General features: G+C 36.8%; 1 protein-coding gene across 1 annotated transcript; it reads left to right on the top strand.

Moving 5' to 3' along the window:
- The first annotated feature begins 438 nt into the window (after positions 1-438).
- Positions 439-1,386, top strand: LOC136959903 (olfactory receptor 10J4-like). Its single transcript, XM_067254134.1, has one exon. The coding sequence runs from the start codon at positions 439-441 to the stop codon at positions 1,384-1,386; it is 948 nt and encodes a 315-aa protein (XP_067110235.1).
- The last annotated feature ends 553 nt before the right edge of the window (positions 1,387-1,939 follow it).

The following is a 1,939-nucleotide window of genomic DNA, read 5'->3' as shown; positions in this document are numbered from 1 at the left end:
GAGTCTTTCTGCAACAACACAATGCTAACCTATAACAGCATCAAAACTCTTCCACCTCACCCCACTTCCACTGAGCAGGGAGGCAACAGCTGAGGCAGCAGATATTCTGAACCAGAGGGGTCTGTATAATGTACATATATAACTAGTGAAGAATAACATGTCAATGACTGGATACTAAATACCTGATGTTCATTATCAATGATATCAGTTATATTATTAATACTCATTACCTTGTCAGTTTAACTATTTTCATGATTATTTAAATGATCCCATTAACATGTTCTTCATCTAAAGATTTACACATAAACCTGGATATACTTCATTCGTACTTCATATATTTTACAATAATTGCTGCAAATTCACCACTGTGTGACTGCTACTGTACTGATCTTTGTTTTGTTTTCAGTTACTGTAGCTCCAACACCACCAATAGGTCACATGGAAAATGACACTTCTCCATTCTATTTCACCCTCACCCTCTTTAAGGACCTAGGATTGTACAGATATCTTTATTTTATTATATGTTTCCTTCTGTATGCTTTAATGTTGTCTCTAAACATCATGATCATAGTAATCGTATTGTTGGAGAGAACACTGCACGAACCCATGTATGTTTTTATTTCATGTTTATCCATCAATTCTCTTTATGGCTCTACTGGTTTATTTCCTAGACTCATGGTGGATCTCCTCTCTGACATGCATCTAATCTCCCGTCCTGCTTGTTTTACACAGATTTATGTCGTTTATACGTATGCATCCTATGAACTCATCATTCTGGGCATCATGGCTTATGACAGATATGTTGCAATATGTAAACCGTTACATTACAACAGCATCATGAATTCAAAGACAGTTGTTCTCTTAGTGGGTCTTGGCTGGGCCTATCCAATTTGTTCCATTGGATCTTTACTGTACCTATCTGTTAGGTTGCCGTTATGTGGTAATGAAATAGCAAGGGTTTTTTGTGTCAACTGGCCTGTAGTCCAGCTTTCATGTGTGGACACCACACAAAACAATGCTGCAGGACTGCTTGTTACTATTACAACAGTATTTTTACCACTGGGCTTTGTTTTGTATACTTACTTTAGAATTATAGTTGTTTGTCAGAAAAGCTCCACTGAATACCGTGGGAAAGCCTTAAAAACCTGTTTACCTCATATTGTTACATGTGTTATCTATTCCATAGCTTTGTTTTGTGAAGTATCTCTAAGTCGATATAAACATAATGAACTGAATCCAGTTGTGACTGTGATTCTGTCACTTGAGTTTTTAATAATTCCACCTATACTAAATCCACTTGTTTATGGTTTAAACCTGCCACAAATTCGAGGCATGATATTGAGATTGTTACAGACACCTAGAATAGTTGCCTGCATGTTACGATAATTACCAATTTCAAGGCAAAAACAGAGCCTTCCTGCACATGGAAGGCAGTAAGAATGTACATGTTTTCTTTTGTCTTTTTCAATGTGATACTTGGTTGGTAAGGAGGAAGAGTTACTTAGCAGCAGAGCAGGGTTTGGCAGACTAAGTTCTAACTCTTATTTTAATACTTTTTTCAAAACACTTTCAAAGATTTATATTCTTATTTTTCATGTAATGCTTTGATTGTACACCATTTGTTTATGGCTTTCATCCAGGACAATGAAAGTAATAAATAAAACGAATTCTCTAGATCTCTGATTTGTACAGTATCTGGATACAACAGGTTTACTCTATGACCTCGTTCAGTAACCCTCCACCCCCCTCATATCCACATCAGTATCAAAGGACCTGACCCATATGTTCATCCACTAGGAATATGATCATAACGTTACCTTTGGACAATAAATAACGATGACATGTTGTGTGAACTGTAAGAAGCTCTCATCTAAAGTTCCTTCCAACCTGAGGAACAGTATCTGCTGACAGTATCTCTCTGTGTCCAACTGCTACGTGG

The sequence above is a fragment of the Osmerus mordax genome, chromosome 2 (assembly GCF_038355195.1).
Source record: "Osmerus mordax isolate fOsmMor3 chromosome 2, fOsmMor3.pri, whole genome shotgun sequence".
In the NCBI taxonomy this organism is placed as follows: Eukaryota; Metazoa; Chordata; class Actinopteri; order Osmeriformes; family Osmeridae; genus Osmerus; species Osmerus mordax.
This window is presented reverse-complemented; position numbering and strand designations above follow the sequence as displayed.